The sequence below is a fragment of the Calidris pugnax genome, unplaced genomic scaffold (genome assembly GCF_001431845.1).
Source record: "Calidris pugnax isolate Ruff unplaced genomic scaffold, ASM143184v1 scaffold40, whole genome shotgun sequence".
Classification (NCBI taxonomy): Eukaryota; Metazoa; Chordata; class Aves; order Charadriiformes; family Scolopacidae; genus Calidris; species Calidris pugnax.
Window position 1 is genome coordinate 836923 of NW_015090796.1, and position 19167 is coordinate 856089.

The following is a 19167-nucleotide window of genomic DNA, read 5'->3' on the forward strand; positions in this document are numbered from 1 at the left end:
CGGGGAGTAGCTGCACCTTGTTTCTTTGCAGGAGTAAATATTCCTAGTTTATAAGTTTTTCAATATCAGCTTTGGCAAAAAAAAAAAAAAAAAAGGCAACTGCTTAAGTGTGTCTGTTTCTGTGTTTCTGCCTTTTCCTTGTTCCCATTTTGCCATGTCACCGATGACATCACTTCCATTTTAGCTGCTGGTTCAGGTCACAGAATTTACAGCAGCAGTGGTGGATTCGAGGAGGAGAGGAGCTTGTCTGTGGTTGGCACAAACAGGGGAAAAACTTATACCATGCGATATACGTAAACCTTGCTGCTTTTTGGCATGATGTCAATTTTATGAAACTACTTAAAGGCATTTCGCACAGACTCCATTGCATTTTTTGCTACAGATACTTGCCCAGTTTTAATCTCTTCTGTCATACCCGCACCTCCCGACCTAATACATTTTCTGTGTGGATTTTAGGGTGTGCAGCTTTACAGTGAAAAGAAACTCCAAGGCAGAAAATTAAATCCTCCACAAATGCCCTTTGTTCTTATTATTCGTCTTTTAGAAGAGAGAGGTCAGAGTCTTTTCGAGAGGAGAATCACAGAATCACGAAATTGTTGAAGTTGGAAGGGACCTTCTAGAGGTCATCTAGTCCAACTCCCCTGCCAAAGCAGGGTTGCCTCCAGATACCAATAGAGGTTAGGGGTGGACCTGCTGGAAAGCAGTTCTGAGGAGAAGGATCTAGGAGTTCTGGTGGACAGTAAACTCTCCAGGAGCCAGCAATGGGCCCTTGTGGCCAAGAGGCCAATGGGATCCTGGGCTGCGTAGGGAAGAGTGTGGCCAGTGGGTGGAGGGAGGTCATTCTCCCCCTCTGCTCTGCACTGGGGAGGCCACAACTGGAATCCTGCCTCCAGTTCTGGGCTCCCCAGTTCCAGAGAGACAGGGAACTGCTGGAGAGAGTCCAGCGAAGGGCAACAGAGGTGATGGAGGGATTGGAGCATCTCCCTGATGAGGAAAGGCTGAGAGAGCTGGGGCTCTTGAGCCTGGAGAAGAAAGGGCTGAGGGGAGACATTATCAATGCTGACAAGTGTCTAAAGGGTGGGTTGAGGGAGGATGGACTCTTTTCAGTGGTTCCTAGTGACAGGACAAGAATGTATTTGTCTGTTTTCTGCAGCGCTGCAGTTGGGTTTTAAACCCTGATGCAGTGTGTGGGCATCTGAGAAGCAGAATATGGGTGTTAGAAGATGGGCAGCGAGCGACTATGTAGGGTAGGAGAAGTAGGTCTTTATTTAACTACAATTTGTATGAGCATAGGATAAAAACCAGCCAGGCATGTAGTCATCTTGCACTTGACCTACTGAAGGTTCTTACGTTCGTAGAAGTCTTAATGTAGCCATCACAAGCACTTTGTCTCTTCCTCTGAAGTGGCTCCGTCACTAAAAACGTTGCAAGTAGACAGACAAAACACACTTCTACACGGTGCCCACTTCTATCTTCGTGCTTTCAGCCATATCTGGGGGGGGCTTCAGATAATTCAGAATCAGAAAAACTGATGCTCAGGATGAAACAGATATTTCAAGTGCCAGCTGTAGCAGTCACTGCAGGTTTTATGATCCTAAGGCTCCTTGTAATTTCTAAATCTATCATTCTTATTAAAAATACTGAATAATTAAAACCGCTTCAATACATTTTCAACAATTTATTCTTTCAATATTTTATCCTAGAATAAAGTTCACGGGATGCTCCACAAATATGTAGTAAGAATGCTGTTTGCCTTGAGCAGAAATATGGAGAGAATTAGAATTTCAAAAAAAAAAAGAGAGAAACATTGCACTAACTTTGGCTTCATGGTCTCATTTATTGTAATATCCATCATTTCTTTATTTCTCTGGCAGCTCTTTATGCAGGAATTATTCTTTTCCTGAAAGCACTGAACTTTGTGCTGATTTCTGATTTTTAAAAATAAAAAATGCATTACCAGGAGTTCCAATATGGCAATGAATTATTACCTTTTTTAACTCTTTGCTGCCTCAGATCTATCCTCATCAGGGTAGATAAAACACTGATGCTTAGTGTCACGTGCTCTGAAGTGTGTAAGCTGCTGCAGAGACGTTAATAGGCTGTGAATTCCTGTTTCAAACGCTGAAAATGGCGTTGGTAGGTGTTTTGGTAGACACTGCAGGCTCCACCTGTGGCTGTTTCTTTTTTTTTGGACATCTTCTAGGTCTTCATGCGTCGACCTATGATATCCGTCTGGTACATAGATTTTTATTGGCTTGGTTTTTGGTATACCTGGCGGATAAAGAAGGAGAGGAAATTATACTCCTGTCACGAGAAGACTCCTGAGATTTAGAAAATGTTCCCATCCTGCCTCAGGATGAAATACAAACCTTTTAAAGTTCATCACGTGGAAACCCAAAGGCAGGAGCCTGGCGGTTGGGGATTTCACTGGGACAGGGGAGAGCCTTCCTCTGCCACTCTCGGGGTGTCTCCCATGAGTCGTTTGAATTAGAAAGACACAGACAGTCTCACAGTGACACTTCCTTTCTCCTGTCTTAAGGAATTAATAAAATCCTCACTGAATCGCTGCATTTCAGCCAGGTAAGAGTGCTGAACATCTTCCCTCCTTCTCCCCACGTTGTTGACCACGGCGGCAGAACAGGGATGTGGGCCTTGGTCCTGGCTGGCAAAAGCCAACCTGCCAAACTGCCTGAAGGTATTTTCTTGATTTCTAGCTCGGAAATGTGTTTTCCTATCGAAAATGATGTAAAGCCAGGTATGCTTCCATAAAAAAATGTTCATCAAATTGGTGTTTTCTGCGTCAGTAAAAGTTGTGAACATATGTCTCCATGAGTCTCCCGGCTGCAGATCCATGCACGTAATCCCGAGCAAGTTCCCAGTTCCAACAATCAGTGGGAATAAATATCATTTGCATGATAGCAACAACAAACCTGTGCGATTTGGTTGAATCCCCGCCTCTCACCACGCGTCTGCAGGGTGTTCCTGTTTCCTTACATGTCTTTTCCTTCATCCATCCCCTCCTCGCTCTGTGACCTCCACTCCTGACATCATCTGCGTTGCACGCTGCAAGCTGTAAAACTGCCTTTTTGCTTTTTCTGTTGAATAATGCCATCCTTAGCTTCTGTGCCCTATAAAACAATGCCAGCAGACAGTCTGGCAAGTAATTTGCCAAATGTTCTTCTCACTAGCCTGTTAGGAAATTAATTAAATCTTCACTGGAGGACATACAAAATCGATATTAAATATATTATGCTCAGATCATTTATGTTTTGTCATATTATAATCATGTTTGGTTTTTTTCTTTTTGTACCACAAAGCTTTGAGTGTTGCATATTGATGAAAAATAATGTAATAGGCCAATTCCTTTAGTATTTATATTAAGTAGAGGAAAAATCCTCAATCACCGCTTGCATTAGTAAAGCCAATATTATAATTTAAATTATTCTATTGGATTAATTTGCAAACTAGAGCCTCATAATCTTTAAAGATAATTTGAAAACTAGAACCTCATAAGCTTTAAAACAATATTTGCACAGTAGTATTTACCTTCCCAAGGAATGGAGGAGTCAAAAAAAGCTATAATAAATATGAGGTATATTGAGACATTTTCATCACGGAGTATTTCTGTTTAATCGACCCCCTATTTAGCAACTAGTCTAAATATGTATCTTGAAATATAGTAAACACTATTTACAGTGAAAAGATTTCCATGTGTATGCACGTTGAGTAAATTAATTAACCAACATGATTTTAAAATGTATTTAATACACAGTTTTATGAAGTTAACTTTTCATAGATGCTTTCCTCAAGATGCGTTTTGCATACCAGAGCTGTTCTGTAGAGTCACCAGGCTTTGTAATGGGTCCAAACCAGCTGAAATTTGCCTTTGTTTATTGATCTTTTCCCAGTTAAGGACAGTTGAAGGGGTGGACCTCAGCTAAGCAAGGATCACAAAGTTCTTTGCCAGTTTATTCAAGAGAGCTGTGGGGGAGTTCCCTCTGCCCCTCTGCCCTGCCTTGGCTGGAAGGTGTTGGTCTGCGTGACTGATATCCAATATTTTCAGCTCTTTCCACTTTTCTTTTCCTGGTATTTGTGGCGTTCTCATTTCTGGATGTAGATATTAGTTACACTGGTACAGGCAATATTGTCTTGCATGCAATGAACTGGGGAAAATTATTAGTTTTTCAGTTCCAGGCATAAACAAATGCTTTCTTTCTGCATTTATTTATTTATTTATTAATTTATTTCACATGGACCCTTCTGTTAAGGCTTGCAGTACAGCAGTGAAAGACCAAAATGACCAGCCATGAGATCTTGTTTACAAACATTTATCTCCTCCTCTGTATTTGCTTATTCACCTGTGTGCTCATCTGAAATTGATTTGTTAGGCCATGTAGATTTTTATCTACACATTATTTTATTCTTCTTTGAGATGGTATCTCTGCATCAATTGGTTGTTGCATTTTCAGTCTGGCCCCGGTAATCCTCAGGGAGAGCGAGACGGGGTTATACAACCAGTTACTAAGTTTTGAAAATAAAATAAGAAGCAGCTGCTGGGCTTCCCAGATTGTTGAATTCAATTTTTTTTTGCATCTAACAATGGAAACCAGCCAATTTATCCCGGCCTTTCCATCTCTTACTGTGTTTCAATTTTTGGCATATTCTTTCCCAATCTTTGCCACTAAAGGATTAATCCTGACTCAGTATTAGCCGTTAAGGATCAGTCAGTTTAGTGCACATTTTCCTTTCAGAAAGGTACTTTGGAGCTGAAAAAAATGCTCGTAGGTTTTATTTTACTAGATATCTATTTTCTAGACATACAGGCACTACTCACACGCTGTTCTTTATTGGAGGGACCACACTTACCCTGCGAGTGTCGGAGAGGGAAACGAAGCACCGATGTGCAGTGCAGATGTCTGTTTTGGGCCTCTTTACTGCAGTATTTCAGCCATTACAAAAGTTACCATCACTTTGCTTTTTCTATACAGGGACAAGTTTGCATGGATAGAGCAATGTAAAGGCAACATCCTTCCCTTTCTCAGGGTACGTGTGACTCCCATGATGTGGTTAGATGTTCTTAACGGGCTCATCCAAGCCTTGGGAAGTCAAAGGAGATTTTGTTCAGTAGTATAGAATCGTGGAATAATAGAACCTTCTAGGTTGGAAGGGACCTTTAAGGTCCAACCATTAACTGAGCACTGCCAAGCCCACCACTAACCCATGTCCCTCACACCACGTCTGCACAGCTTTGAAATACCTCCAGAGATGGTAACTCCACCACTGCCCTGGGCAGCCTCTTCCAGTGTTTGATAACCCTTTGGGTGAAGAATTTTTTCCTAATATTCATCCTAAATCTCCCCTGGGGCAACTTGAGGCCGTTTCCTCTTGTCCCATGGCCTGTTCCTTGGGAGAAGAGACCGACCCCCCCTGGCTACACCCTCCTTTCAGGGAGTTGGAGAGAGCAATAAGGTCTCCCCTCAGCCTCCTTTTCTCCAGGCTGAACACCCCCAGCTCCCTCAGCCTCTCCTCACAAGACTTGTGCTCCAGACCCCTCACCAGCTCTTTTGACCTTCTCTGGACACGCTCCACCACCTCAATGTCCCTTCTGTCATGAGGGCAGCATTTGTAGCAGGAGCATTTGACACACGGCAGAAGAACTGTGACCACTGCTGTCCATATGAGGGGGTTTTCCTGCAGCAAAGCTGTATCTGAGCTGGAGGCCAGGACATCCAGGGAACCCCATCTCCCACCACACCAAGCCTGGGACACTTCCCACATTGACTACACCGTCCCAGGGAACCCAGCCTCAACAGGCAGAACTACTGAAAAGCATATAGTCGTGCCAAGAAATACAACTTCCAGGAGTGAAATAGGTAAATTCCAGTGGCAGATGGATTATATTGAAACATTTGTAGATGTCCTTTTAATACCAACAAAAGATAATTATTTCCCTTGTATGTAGGACTGGGATTCTACACCCTGCAACGCGGTTTTGCTTGTGTGCCATCTTGTGATATTCTGTATTGGATGGCTGTCAGATTTTTCCATAAGGCACTCTCTACTTTTAAGACCGTCTATAAATGTGCTGTCTCCAAAGATTATTCAAACTGCAAGCAGAAGGTTTAGAATGTGAAAAAATGCCAAAATGAACCTGAGCAGTTTGAAGCCTGACCCTTTCAGTGCAGGTATGGCCTCCTTCACTTGACCCATGACTACATGGACATAACCTCCTGCAGATGGGTACTGTTGCTGGCATTTGTCTACAACACTCTGTCGTGCCATGGAAATATCCTACCGTGCCATCTTCAGTTACAGGAATATGTAGAAGTTGGAGAAAGATGCAGGTGCAGTGTGCAGGAGGAACAACGATGCCATATGGGACCATGCTAATGGCTAATGTTTCCTTTGGTAAAGCTTCCTGCTAGGATGTCTATAGGTGTGAAGGAGACATGGGGTTTGTGTGCCATCTAGGGTAGCTCCACATGGTACCGTGAAATACCATGAAACGTGGAGAGGCTAAGAGAGCTAGGACTGCTCAACCTGGAGAAGAGAAAGCTCAGAGGGGACCTTGTCCATGAGTATGGACAGCTGATGGAGGGAGTAAAGATGATGGTCTCTTCTCAGTGGTGACCAGTAGAAGGACCAGAGGCAATAGGTGCAAAAGGAATGCAAGAAATTCTGTCTGAATATAAGAAAAAAACCCATTTTTTAGTGCAGTGGTGGTCAGACTCTGGACCAGGTTGTCCAAGGAAGCAACAGAGTGTCTTGTCCTTGGAGATACTCCAATGGGATATGGCCCTGAGCAACCCGCTCCAGGTGGCCCTGCTCTAGATGAAGACCAGCCTTAGGTGCCAGTGACACCCCAGGACAGGCCATACCTGGTCTGGGCATGACTGGGGGATTCTGGCCACAGGCCAGGCAGGAGTGTTTTCTTCTTTCGTATGAACATGGAAGGATGTAAGATTTTTCTGCAGCACCACCATCCCACCTCAAATTGGGATAAAACCTTTTGTACCAGTAAAAGTATCAGCTTCCTGGCTCCCCTAAACGTTCTGCTTAGATTGCACCTTTTTTTTTTTTTCCCTGCTTGTTATGAGTTGAGTGTGATTCTTTTAAAAGACAGAAAATTAATATTTTTTAAAAACATAATGCATTAAAAAAGTAGGGGATTATATTAATCCCATAATAATCTGTGTTTTCAAATTATTCATCTTTCTCTGCTATCATAGTAGCCCCTTCTCAACAAATGGAGGAGGTTTCTTGTTGACAAAATATGAATTTTTTATAGTCCTAAGCCACAAAGCTGTCAAATTATCAAATATAATTTCTCAGCAGATATATCTTGTGTTTGTATTTACGGAACATACATATGCCAGAGTAACCACATTTGAAAGCTTAATCCTTTAAAGTATTTACATTGGGTTTTCAGCATTCATTATGGAAAGCCTTTGTAAATTGAAATAAAAAAGGGAGGGGTGAAGAGAGGGAACAAGTAGTGCATGAGCTGAAAAGCAGGGTATTTTTAGCAGATGCGTTTTTGGCTCCTAAACTCTACCACGTAATCATATGCAGGTAAAACTTAATATTTACTGAATGGAAATGTTTCCAGCTCTGTGATTGTAAGGTACTTCCTTTTGTGAATTTGGGCCTCTTGATTTTCTTGAAAAATTATATTAATGCTCAAAATACTGAAATTCATTTGTATGGTGATTACCAAGTTACTTAAAATTATGGAAAATATGAAGTCATTTGAATAGTCACCTCCAAGCACTTATGTTAGACACAGTATTGCTGATCCCATTCTTCCATAAAACCTGCCCTCTTGAATACCTGCATCAATACTCCGTTACTTGCATGAATATATGTATGCATATATGGGCATATATATATAGAGAGAGAGACATGCTATATGCATATTATATGATATATAATTGAAATATTATATGCATTTGCACAATCAAGCATACAGTGTTCTTAGTTCAGAGAGCCAGATGAGCAACTTCATGCATTAGAGGTTTTGGGGATAGTCTAAAGAAGGAATAAAAGAACAGGGACAGGGTACAACCTGCAGACAATTGGCACATGTCATCTTGCCACAATTATTTCCCTGAATGTCATCATAAGAAATTATCCTTTGGTGAATAAACTTTGCTTAAGATTACCAGCAGTTAGACTGAGAGAATGTGCTTTGGTGAGTGATGTGAGTGAGTAATGTGATCTGAGTACAGCACAAGTCCAGCAAACTGAAGCTGCACAAATTAACTGTGATTTGGGTTTTCGTTTTTTGTTTAACTTATTTTAAAAGCAACACCAAAAAATCTAACCTAATTAGGCAGAAACCTAACAAACTGGACTATTTTCAGAATACGATATGGTGACAACTTCAACAAAGCTGGGTCAGTATGAGCCTAATTGTCTGAAATGTCCATTATTTCAAGCTATGCAGCTAAGAAAGAGTTGTAAGAATGCTGAAAAATGGCCATTTAAGGTAATAATTTTTTTAAAAGCCAACTGAAATGTTAAGGATATAGATCATTCCTATTTTCTACTGTGTTAGAATTGTGAACAAAAGGGGTTAAATTAAAAAAAAAAAGACCTAAGAGAAAGCTTCATCCCCTTGCAGCATGTTCCTGCTGTCTGTAATTCACGGTGGTGTCTGTGAGGCTGGATTCACCGTTTTTGAAGGATGTGGGACAGCAAACACCAATAACAGGGAGGCTGGGCAAATACTACCTCCCCTTTCTTCTTGCAGCTGGAAAGCTTCTAAAATTTTCACTGTGTGCCTTCTGCTGCCCTTGACAACATCCTTCGCGGCTGTGTTCTTGCCCTGGAAAAGGGTCTTTCATCATTTCATTCCGACACTTGTGAAGTTTCTATTTCAGTTCAAAACTTCTTAAACTTCCTTCTAATGTCTTAACTTCATAGCTGGGACAGGTTAACCTGTGAGTCACGGCTCTATTCTCTTCTCCTCTCTTCTCATGACATACTTTCTAAAATGTTTCCCATGAGCTGATTTCTTCAGTACATCGAGGTACGGTCTCTCCTTTTGGTTTGCTCCTTGGAAGCAGGAACATGATTCTGTTGATCACTTGTAGCTTTGTCTTCCTTTCATTACTTTTTTCCCTCGTTCCCATTTTTGTGGCGTACAGATAATTACAAACACCAATTGTAGTTCTCATGGTGTCTTCTTCCATATCCTCTAGGAAGTAAAGGAATTTATTTTATTGACTGGGAAAATTCTGGGAGGGCATTTTTCGTGTACATGTGAGAGAGAGGAATTTGGAAAAATTGTACTGAAATTTTCAGGTTTGATTTATTTCTGAATATGATGATTGTCATATTCACATAGATTGACATAGATTTTCACATAGATTGTCCTGAAAGCAATATAAATTTCCACTGGGGGGGATATTGTTTATTTTGGATGAAGTAAGGCAAGTGAAGCGTTTTGCGTTAGGTAGACGTAGAGATGGTGTGATTTCAAGGTGAGTATCACTACCAGAACCTTCACCTGCATCACGTTGTTCCTCTGGGTCTTGTCAACAGTGCAGGAGTTGTATATTTGAAGGCTCCCCACTTCATCTTTTTTTAATGTCCTTCGGGGTGTATGTGTTTAGTAGGTGGATTAAAGAGAGATTAAAAAAATCTGAGAAGATCACTACCCAAATGACTGAAACGAAGCAGACATTATTTGAATGGCTAATATTTAAGGAATTAAGATGTCAGTCACAGTGTTAAATAAATTATTTTAACCAAATGCAATCTGATAAACTACCAGAGACTTCTCTTTAAATTTGAGAATGCCATTAGAAAAATAAAATGTTGCCCCACACAGAAAGGGAAAGATTTTTCAGAATTTGAAATTTTAGACAAATACTGGATTTATCTGGCTGTCTAACATTGATGTAAAATGCATTTCATGGTCTATGACTTCTTATGCTGCAAAAAGTGTATTTACAGCTGAAATATGAAGTGAAACTTACAGAGATGTATATTCTTCTGTTACTTAAAAATGGCAAACAAGACACCAGCTGCTGAGATGTCTTGTCTGGTGATGAAGTATAACATGCTAGACATTGATAAAACAATTGTTTCACTGCCTGCAAGAGCCTCATCCACAGCTGTGTCCCTCACGAACTTCGGGAAGCAAAAAGGTAATTCATTAAAATGCTGCATGAGCTGGTAGCAAGATACTATATTTTATTTACCTGCATGATTTCTCTACCTGTTGCAGCTCAGTGTAGAGAACACTGCTGACTTTACTGGCAGTATTCTAATCCATTTAAATGTATAAGATTATTTTGGATTAAAATAAACATTTAAATTTAAATTTAAATGTATTAGTTTGTGGTAAGAAATCTCAAGAATTATAAAAAAATTCCAAAGTCCACATATTTTCCATCTCAGGTAGAAATATGCCAGTATAATCTGGTACAAAGGGATAATTCTGTTTCAACCAAAAGTGTTTTAATTCAGTCAAGGTCCTGCACACGTATGAGAACAGAATGCCTGATGATGGCTTGTAACTACTGTGGAGGTTCCAAAAGGCAAAAAACCCCCAAACCACCAAAACATCAAACCACCTGTTTGGGCTTCAAGCTTTCTCACATTCTTCTTTCTCTGTCGATGGCTGAAAAAAAAATGGTCAGTCTCATCTTCATCAATACGCTAATAATATTTACCATAATCATTCTACAAGGACCAAGCGTAAGGACAAGTATGAAGACCACTTTGGGAGAAAATACAATTAATCGTTTCATGTCTGCTCAAGTTTAAAAGGCAACAGGGAAGCACTTGGAGAAGAAAAACACTCTTTAAACAGAAAGGGACCCCAGGACCAGCCGATCCGGGGGGGCTCACAGCTGCGAGCGCACCACGAGCCAGAAGAGGCCACAGCTGGCGGCGCGTTTTAGGGTTAAATCCCCTGCAGAAAATCTGCACCCATTAAACAATGGGGATGAATTTCATCTCAATTTCGCAAAATGGCATCAATTAGTTGTTTATGCACAAACTATCGCTTTCTTTTGCCTCCTCCGGTTTACGGCGTTATTTGCAAATAAGTGCATTTAGACAGAAGTTTGAAAATTACAGAAAAACAGTTTCTGGAAGTAACTGAGGATAATTATGTGGAAAATATTTTCATGTAAATTACATGAAACAATTCTTAAATCACATAAAAGGGAACGTAAGTTAAGTTTAAGCACCTTTTTTTCGCGTTCTTTTCCTGCTCCTTCCTTCTTACGTAACACTTGGCATAAAAAAAGACCTTTATCAAAACTGCACTTGAAAATACTGTGTCTGCAAAGCTTTCCAGTGGTAATTCGCCACATTAAAAATAGATAAGCTTAAGAGCTTGCGGTGCTTGAAGTGTGAATGTTTACCCACGTTAGGAGGTTTGAATGGCACTGTCTGCGGCTGATTTAGATTAGATGTGAATTATATCATCTTCTTAGCTCAGCATCGAATACATCCCCATTTTTTTGATACATAGAAACTATTAAGTATATCTGTTATTCAATATGGAAATGCATATTTTCAGCTGTACAGTTAATATTTCACTATTTGCCTTTCCATAGGAAATAGCCATGGTGTCATTGGTTTCTTTTTTTTTTTTTTCTTATTTCTACAGAGTTACGTGTGATGTAACATTTTTCAGGACACTAAGAAATGCAATAGATATCAAAATACTGCATGAGCACGATTAGTAATACATAAAATAGCACTATAAAATTCTATTAGGGTGACCCTTTCTGTAAACTGCTCACTTTTTAGACATTGTTTTGTATAAGCTTTAGAAAAGGGCAGGGTTAGTCTCTCAAATCATGCAAAGAGGGAGATTTTTCAAAGTTCAAAATACATCTGAGCTGAAAAGTATTACATTTTATTTTAATTTTGTTCATGTTTGTTCTTGGTTATAACTTTTTACATATTTTTTCCCTGTTAAAACTTACAAACAAACTTAGTAGCTAATCAAAGAGTATCTATTAAAATAAACTTCTTAAAATCTGGCAGTCTGGCACAGGTAAAATCTGTGCTGCTTTTGGTAATCATAGAATCATAGAATCACAGGATAGTTTGGGTTTGAAGAGACCTTAAAGACCATCCACGTCCAACCCCCTGCCATGGGCAATGTTGGTGTTGAAGTGTTAAGGTTCTTAAAAAAAAGTGCCTTCACAGGAATATATCTGCAATTTATAAAATATATGCAATATTGCAACACAAAATCAAAGCAGGAAATCAACGTATCACCACGTTTTAAATCCAGCCCTGCTAAAATGTCCAGTAGCCTTTTTAACAGATGCTCAGAAGAAGATTTTTCTCTGCATCTTTGCAAGCACATTTGCTTTTTCTTTACCTTTTACAGTTCAGTATAGTGGAAAGAGAAAAGTACCACAAAACATAGTCCCATATATATAAGTAAATGCATTGCAGCTAATTATAAGTAGGGATACCACGTGGGTGCATTGCTAACCCTGAGCTGGAATCACTGGATCTTCCTGGGGCACTGAATCCTTCTCCCCTTGAGCATTGTTATCTTGTTGAAATGCATGCCAAGACTTCTTTCTTGCTTTCCTCGTATTTATGAGGAGAAACAGATGCCTTCTCAGTGATGGTCATCCTCTTTGACCTCATGATCCAAGGTCTAGGCTGACCAGCAGAAAACTTCACCGATTCTTGTATTTATATGTGCTGACGTGTTTTGCTGTATCTATCTGGAAAATATACTGCTAGTTGGTTGGGTTTTTTGTCCCCTGATCTTCCACATACAACACAGAAAAGAAAAGCATACAGAGAAAAGTTTCTAGGCAATTCACTTCAGGTGCACCCAACACATCGGCATTATTTGATTCTTCAGTGTGTTTTGAAAACGTATTTCAAATATTTAGTTCTGTAAGTACACACATAGTATTGGCCTATTGGCCTGAAAGCTCACAATGCTACCCTAGAGATTACAAGGGGATGGGGTTTTATTCTAAACACGTGTTCTTTTAAATATGAAGAGTATGCTGAAAGTTGAGCTTTCTGGACACTAGGACTCATCTTCTTATGGCTATATGAGCTCTAAGCAAAATGTAGATGGTGATACGATGGGTTGGTTCACATAGTTCCAGTACCGTTTTTGAAATGCTGATTTTATGTAATGTCCCAAGATATAGCCAGACTGAAATAAATTATATGCTACCTATCTATTTGGAAATTTTCTCAAAGAGCTGTGTTACTGGTGATTTGAAACACCAGAGGTGTGAGGGTTGGCTGTTGAGCTGGTGGAGTTTGTATTTGGAAAGTAATTTCGTGACGGTAATTTCATTCACATTCATATTACTTGAACTGGCTAGTTGGATTTGTACCAATTACTGTTGCCAAAACAATCATCACACATTTCAGACATGCCAGTAAAAACATGTTCCGTTTGGGACAAATTTTTGAATAGTAAATGTTGACTCTTTTTCCACTTGAATACAAACACCTGATTTCTCCTCCCATTTGGAACAGCACAGATACATTGTGGCCTTCTTGCCTACTGTCCAGTACTCTTTTAAAAAAACCTAAAACCAATTTCATCCCTAACTGGATGCCTAAGAGTGGAAAAATTTCTAAATTAGATGAGGGACTGGGTGTTTGTCAAGCATTTCATAGATCTTTAATTCATGGATACTGTTAAGCAAATGCATAGAAGACATTCTTATCCTCATTGGACCTGCTTAAATGCTTTAAAAATAGACTACTTTTTGATAAAATGATAATGTAATGTATTACTAATAACTTGTTATAAAGTGAACACCAGAGAATGTCCAAACTGGATGACATTGAAGATTTTTACCAACACTAACGTTAAAGATTCAATGAAATGTGCTGACAAGTATGAAGTCACTATCTTTAAAAGGAATCTGCTGATTTATTGTTCAGCTTCCATTAGCCAGGACTGCTGGATTTCTGTGTTATACCTCCAGCAGTAACTGTTTTGAACATATTCCATTTAGCATTTTCAGTTATCGTCCTCCTAAGCAAACAGCTCCTATATGCAGCAAATCAAATTAATTAAAAGGAATCAATTCAACTGGTAAAATGGTGTTTTGGAATGAGTCTGAGGACCATAAATTCAAATTAAGGCTTGCATGACTTCTTCCTGGGTTTGGAGAGCCTCCTTGGTACATTAGCAGAAGGAAAAAGGGAACCAGTCACCCTCTTTAACATCCTTCACCTGGGATGTTTGCAAAATAACTGCACTGAGGGCTCATACAGCCAGATGTCATAAACATATCCTAAACCAGAGAATGAAGCAGACAGACATAATAGCTATTAATTGAACCTAATGTTAGTATTTAAATAAGGTTAAGTATGTTAACCATGCAAGTAGTCATGTATGAGTGGAGTAATAGGAAGTTAATTATTGCAAAACTTTGATTGTGGACACAGGGTGTTTATAATTTCATTCATAGTGTGCTTTGCTTGTTCTGATACTTCTCCACTCCAGGCAGTGATGTGGGTTGTCAGATTCAGTTTTTAAGGTAGGGGTATGATGGATATATGCTAATTTATCCATGTTCATTGAATATATTTTTCCTAACTGTAATTTGACGATCAGGTTGTACTACGGAACACCTGCTCTTTTTCTGGTGTTGGTAAGCTTTTAAATACAGTTCCAAAAAGTGCACACCATGCTGTATTGCCAGTGATTGTCCTGTTTTTGCAAATGTGATGGATACAATATGCTCTTCCCACCGCTCTGTACTGCATTTGATTTATTCACCACTCCAAACCTGTATATGGCTTCTGCTTTTTGCAGTCGGAATGAGGACCAAGGAAGCGTGGGGACAGGATTAAAGTATTGCTCCTGACATGGGTTTCCTAAAAGCAGTCTTTGTTCTGCTGCTCCTCCACATGTCTCCTGCTTTACAGGATCATCCCATGGCTCATTTATAATCTACTGGATTTAATACTTGAAAATATGATTTCTGTATTCAGTATTCATGCTTTACCTTTAGTCTTCAGCTGGTCTGAACTGGGAGCCTACGCTTCGCTATCTACTTAGAACAGAAATAGATTAATGTTAAAGGGATATCAAACTCTTAAATATCCTCAAAATTTGTAGAAGAGATAGATTCACATTACTGAGCATTATGTAGGCATAATTAGAGTGATACAAAGTTTAGCTGACTACATATCAGCGCTATTTCTGCATTTATGATCCTGATTTTCTGCAAGGGAATACTATGTGACTCTTAAGGGTTTATATTTAATTAACTGCTAAAGAAAATCAAAATCATCTTCATATACTTTTTCTTCAGTTTTTCAGTTTAGGTATTAGGTGGTATTAGGACTTTATCCTAAACTAGAATTGAGTATTCACGTGGAGAAAGGGAAGAACATGACATGATGGTTTTTTCTGGGTGTGGTGGGTATACCTGATGGCCAAAGAAACAAAGAGTCAGTTTTGTGGTTATTTTGTAACACAGGCTTGTCACTGCAAGAGAAGGACCACCATTGGCATTAAATAGTTGGGTTGGACATCACAGGGCTTGTGCTTAACTTCCAAAACCCCTGTTAGCTCTTTCACTGTTTCTTCGCTCGTTTTACAAGGCTTCCACCTCTACCAATGTGTGTTGTATAAAGCAAAAAGTACTATCACAATAAAATAAATCTAAGTAATATTTTGTGGTAGGTTTGACAATTTGTGTCAATTGCCTCATGGCCATGCCAGTTGTGTGTGGTGGTATAAAGCAAAGAGTAATATCACAATAAAATAAATATAAGTAATATTTTGTGGTAGGTTTGACGTCATTTGCCTCATGGCCATGCCAGTTGTGTGTGGTGAGATTTCTGAGGGTTGTATTTTGTATGCTCCAGTAATCTCAACTGGTGTACACCCACCCTGGGGGGGTCAATGAATTAATAGTAACGAGTTTTGTATTGGCTTGCTTGTTCTGAAGCCTGGTTTAAAACAAATGAAAAAAATTAATAAGAAAATTCTTTTTCTTTCAGGTGGGAGATGAAAGAAGGCGCAGATCTTGAAGATGAGGAGAAAGTTATGGTGGAACACTTAAAGAATGTGTATTTGACGCAGAGCCCTCCTGCCTCAGAGGATAAAGAAGAATAATTACTTTGACAGGTTTCGGGTAGCACCTTTTTCTGAATTCAACGTGATTAACTTAATGGCTTAGTTATAACTAAGTGGACTGGAAAGCTCAGGAATATGTATCTTGAGTGGGAGTTTCAAACTAAAGAACGTTCCCCACGTTATGGTCTACTCACCCCATCCAGGCAGCGATTGTTCACACATGCGTAAGGCAAGCAACAGTGTATGAAAATGTCAGTGTCACAAAATAAGGAGGGTATATTTTGGATCTGCGGAGGCATAAACCGGAATGAAAACCCAAGAACTGCTCTAAAAGTACAAAACTCACCCTGGACAAGATGCAACTTCGGGCACGTGCTCAGCAAACACCCCTGCTCTGCCTCCATCGAGTCGTTTTGGAGTCAGGGTCAGCCTGGCCCCATTAGTGCCCCCTTTCTCTCCCTTGGTACATGTGTTCTAGCTAGTTGTGGCATTAAATCACCCAAAATGCCCCAAAACCAGCAGGTATAGGCCATAGGTCGGCAGCCACCTGTGAGTTGCTCCGGGATGAGTACACATCCTTATTTCCAAGCAAAACTGCATCAGCTTTACTGCCCTCACAAATCCTAACTTAACACCCAGCCTGTGTTACGACGCCTTATAGAGAAACTTGTTAGCAGCTTTTAAAGTTTTCAGAAGATTGAAAACAGTTGTTCAAAGGCAGTGCTTAAAGGACTGTCTTAACAGTGAATTGAGAAAATGATAAAGAATGCAATATTTATTTCTGATAAATATAGCAAAATTTCATTTTCAAAGTAAGCCCTCTCTGATATTCAGATTTTTGAAATATTAAAGGCTTTTCTTTTCAGAAAAAGTTCTTCCTCAAAGATTAAAAATAGCTGAGTTAGACAGGTGGCTATTGCAACGATATCTTTTATACAGAAGGTGTGGTTAATATTTCTTTAGTTCTACAGAAAAAATCCGTCATTTTGCTATTTGTTCCTCGCATTGGAAGTCCAAGGGAACTCTTTCCTCTGCTGGATAAAGTTCTTGCTCAGGCTGCAATCTGAGCTGTAGCTATTCCTGTTCCCACCACATCTTCTCACAGATGCTTTTATGGACATAACTTGGACCCTTTGAATAGAAGAAAAGTGCATTTTTTTTTTTCCTAAAGAGTTCAGCAGCACCCTTATGGACATAACTTGGACCCCTTGAATAAGAGGAAAGTGCATTTTTTTTTTCCTAAAGAGTTCAGCAGCACCGTGGGTAACGATAACACTAATGCTGCTGTAGGGCTTAATCTGAAATGCAGTTTCTCCTCCTCTTAATTGCTCTTTTTAATTTTTTTTTATCGTGTGTATAAAATATCAGACCACTTAAAGTGAAAATGGGGACCACCACATCTTACAAATCTCCAAAGATCTTGTTACAACACGGCATCAACAAAAGGGCTGTGAGGCACTTGGCGCTTCAAAAATGCTAAAAATACTATTTAAAGAATAAAACAGACTTTTCCCTCTGCTGCTGATACAGCCCTTTCGGGTCATAAAGAAGTGATGTAGTGTAAAAACATTTTTTCCTTTGCTTTGTATTTCACCTTTGAAGATTTGTCGTGGTCACAAGGCTCAAAACATGCTACAGGGATTGCCCGTGATGGCAGGTGTGGTATTCCAACAAACGAGGCTCACATGCTCCAAGCCATACTAATAACCCGAAGCTGGAGCTCAGAATATCCTTTCTATTTTATCAAAATCGATTGTACATAATTAACTTTTCATACAGCCACATAAAGTGAATTTCTGTCTATGTGGTGAAACTCCCTGAAATACTTTTTTGTGAGAAAGCTCCCCTTCTGGGAAACACTTATTCTGAATGGGATAAACTTTGCAAGTGAAATAAGCTAACCCAGAATAAAACCTTCACTTATTTTAAAATGGGAATGTCCATATGGGGAGTTATTCCAAACTGTTTATTATCCTTTAGATTCACAACACACCTGGTTCTGGAATAATCTGTAAACAGTCATGTTAGTAAAAAAAAAAAAAAAAAGAAATTCTTTATGTCCCATCCTCCCTTCTCTCCCCGCCAAATTAATTCAGCAACAACCCACTGGGTAGCACTAGGACAATTTTTTTCTTTCTTAGCAAGAGTATATTCGTTATCTTTGCCGACGTGGAGCTGACAAGACAGAATAACTAGCCCGAATAAAAGCTGAACCTTTGCACAGTATTTTATTTGGATGTTTTTCTTACCCAAAACCTCTCTCCGTGTATGTCTTTCAGAGTATCTGAATGCACGCTAATGTGTGTTTGAAATTGAACTTGTCCCTCAATCCTTGCTGAGAAATAGCAGGGCTCGGTTTGTTGGCAATTTAGTAATCCTATTAACTGACCTTCGGGGTATAAAAGAAACATCACGTTGGCAACGCCACTTATGCTGAATAGAGACTTTTGCAACATTCACACTTGTTCAATAAAAATTACAGTAATAATAAGAGCTGTATAACTAAGATTGCTAAATAACATACCATTAATTTATCAAGACTGCTTACTTTAAACTTAAACCCTTAATTGAAGAAAAATGAAAGACACTTGAAAGAGCTGATCATTTTTACATTGTAAGTTGTGTAAAATTAGGAGTGCTTGCAAAAGGGATTGCTGCTTTCCTTGGCTTTTCTTAATAGAAAAATAGTTCTATATTCTTTAAAAAGTTCTGCTGATTCTAGAACCGGCTTAAGGTTAATTTCATTCTGGAGAGCAATGGGTCCATGAAGCTGCAGTGTTTTACCTGTGTGTGTTATGCCCTGGCTCTTTGTCACTACCTGTTGATCCAAGAATGTCTCCTATTTACGTTTAGCCCCAATAAATGACGGCAACAGGAGCCAGATTTGCTGGCTGCGGTGAGGGATCTCTGTTTCGTGACTCCTGCAGCCTGACCATGTTAACTGCTCCTGCAAAGGGAGTCAAAAATAAGGATTAAAGTCAGTTGTGGACAACAGACCTTTCTGAACTGGCAAAAGTTGTTCCTCGTTAGCTTAAAAAGAAGCTATTATATTTAAATAAATGAATTGGATAGGATAGCAGAAACTGGGTAACCTTGCAGTATCATTA

The 19167-nt window shown here is 39.4% G+C and overlaps 1 protein-coding gene across 1 annotated transcript in view; it reads left to right on the forward strand.

The window, feature by feature from the left end:
* The window catches only part of KIAA0825 (KIAA0825 ortholog), a 291162-nt gene extending 272876 nt beyond the window's left edge, over positions 1-18286 (forward strand). The window contains exons 22-23 of the mRNA XM_014936866.1: positions 15985-17208; positions 17285-18286. Of these exons, the coding sequence (XP_014792352.1) occupies positions 15985-16099 (115 nt within the window). The 3' untranslated portion in view covers positions 16100-17208; positions 17285-18286. The remainder of the gene's footprint in view (positions 1-15984; positions 17209-17284) is intronic.
* The last annotated feature ends 881 nt before the right edge of the window (positions 18287-19167 follow it).